Here is a 2,042-nt window from a genome sequence, read left to right on the forward strand (position 1 = left end):
GCCCGGAGTAAAGCGGAAATAAGGAAAAGCCAGAGGGCATGATTCATCCAAGCAACCAACATTGACATATTGTTATGATTGTCTCAGACAGAAGTTCTAAGACTTGGCCTAGATTTTATAGGAGAGTTTTTAGGGCGATCCACGCCTATATAAATAAGAAACGCACGAATACCAGTTGACATGTCGTTAACTAAACAGAGATGAGTTGTGATTGCTCGTTGTTAAGCATTATGCTGAAGGTAAGAGAATTCACTTCAGTTAAAATCGTTTATACATCAAATTATAGTGTAAAACGTATGATATTTTTAAGTTTATTTTATAAATTTATATGCCATTTATTCTTTATATTTTATAGATTTTTGTTCTCGTTGGTTTATTAAATTTCGTCAGTACCCAATATAAAGAGGGTGGTAATTACGATGTTTACGTTCGAGCTCTGGTGCCAAATTATGGGAAGAACCACCATCAAGAAGATGAATATTATGTAAGTAAAGCTTTGATCTATGTCTCTTCATTGGGTTTAAACACGCCTTTAGGGGTTATTTTAAAGCGTAGTAATGACTTTTAGCAGATTAATATCGTTACGGTTGCCTCTAGGGATTTAATGATACGTGATTAAAACAAATTTGATTTATGTTACGGGGACAAAAATAGTTAGTTTACACGACATTTTAAAATTAAATTTTTTTGTGTAGAATTTAGTTTAATTAATTAATTGAAACACGGTCTTGATTAATTAAGACAATTGAAAATTATCGACTCTAAATGAGGCGAACAGCTCTATTCACGATTCTTCTTCACTTAAAATTGAATCCAATTTTCTCCGCATAAATAATTCTATTTTTTAAAAATATAATTTATTTAAAATAGAATTGATTTGTGTATGAATTATTTCGATATCTATTTTTAGGGAAAGGCCACACCTTACAGTTTCGGTTACGACTTGAAGGATGAACATGGCAATAATCAGTTTCATAGAGAAGAGAGTGACGAACACGGTACTAAAAGAGGATCATACGGTTACACCGATGCTTATGGTATATATCGCCATGTCGAATATGTAGCTGATGCGCTAGGATTTAGAGCAACGATAAAAACAAACGAACCAGGTTTATCTCAACAAAATCCTGCTCACGTTAAAATGCACGTGGAAGACCCTCCAGCATCGTATCATCAAAATTCTATAGCTTATTCTCCTACCCATTCTCAACCTCAACTAACGTATGCACAAGGAAAATATGAATAAATCATCGAGATCATTATTTATATCATTCTTTGCCAAGTTTGATTGAAAAGGATACTAAAAAATAACTGGGTTTTATACGTTACTGAATTTTAATGAGTTGGATAAAAATCACTTATATCACTACTATACGTTGCCAAGATCATATTCCATTGTACAGTTTGTATATGAAACTACCAGTTCTGTTTTTATTTATGGTATCGAAACTCGATCGAGTTTCAAATATTACAGTTATCATTTTTAAGTTAAATCTAATAATAATCTTAATATATTATCTGTATTTGTTTTTTGTTTACGTTATTTTTAAACTTAATTCATAACATAATACTCATTTTTTATATAACAATTAAGTCGTCCTCTTCGTGATTTATAAATGAATTTTTAGTTTTTAAACAGTAAAATTCATAACTTTAGAGTCATCTACCTTTAAAATCTATAAGGAAACTGTAGTATAAGGCGTGTACTATTCCAGTCTATTAGTTTTGAACATGTATTTATTGTTTTAAAAAGTTACAAAATTTTCCTTTTTTTCTGTAAAATTTTATATATATATAAAAAATCTTTGTAAGATCTAAACTTTTAAAAATTTTATTTATTTTTTTTAATTGTGTCTTATAAACTCAAAAGACTATTATATACATGCCTCATTAATGCCATGATTAATGTCCTATACAATTATAGTAATGTCTTTTTTTTTTTTTTAATGCTTAAACTTCTCGAATCTATAGTTTTTAGGGCATTTTTCATTCACAAAAAGCAGTTATTGTTGTGTGTTTCTTGAGGATTTTTACGTGTTGAC

The 2,042-nt window shown here is 29.6% G+C and overlaps 1 protein-coding gene across 1 annotated transcript; it reads left to right on the forward strand.

Annotated features, from left to right (window-relative positions):
• Window positions 1-200: 200 nt before the first annotated feature.
• On the forward strand, window positions 201-1,290 carry LOC136968827 (cuticle protein 16.8-like). Its single transcript, XM_067262875.1, has 3 exons — window positions 201-239; window positions 356-484; window positions 911-1,290. Exons 1-3 carry the CDS (start codon window positions 201-203, stop codon window positions 1,244-1,246), a joined length of 504 nt encoding a protein of 167 aa, XP_067118976.1. The 3' UTR covers window positions 1,247-1,290.
• The last annotated feature ends 752 nt before the right edge of the window (window positions 1,291-2,042 follow it).

The sequence above is a fragment of the Centruroides vittatus genome, unplaced genomic scaffold (genome assembly GCF_030686945.1).
Source record: "Centruroides vittatus isolate TY-2023 unplaced genomic scaffold, ASM3068694v2 contig_1033, whole genome shotgun sequence".
NCBI lineage: Eukaryota > Metazoa > Arthropoda > Arachnida > Scorpiones > Buthidae > Centruroides > Centruroides vittatus.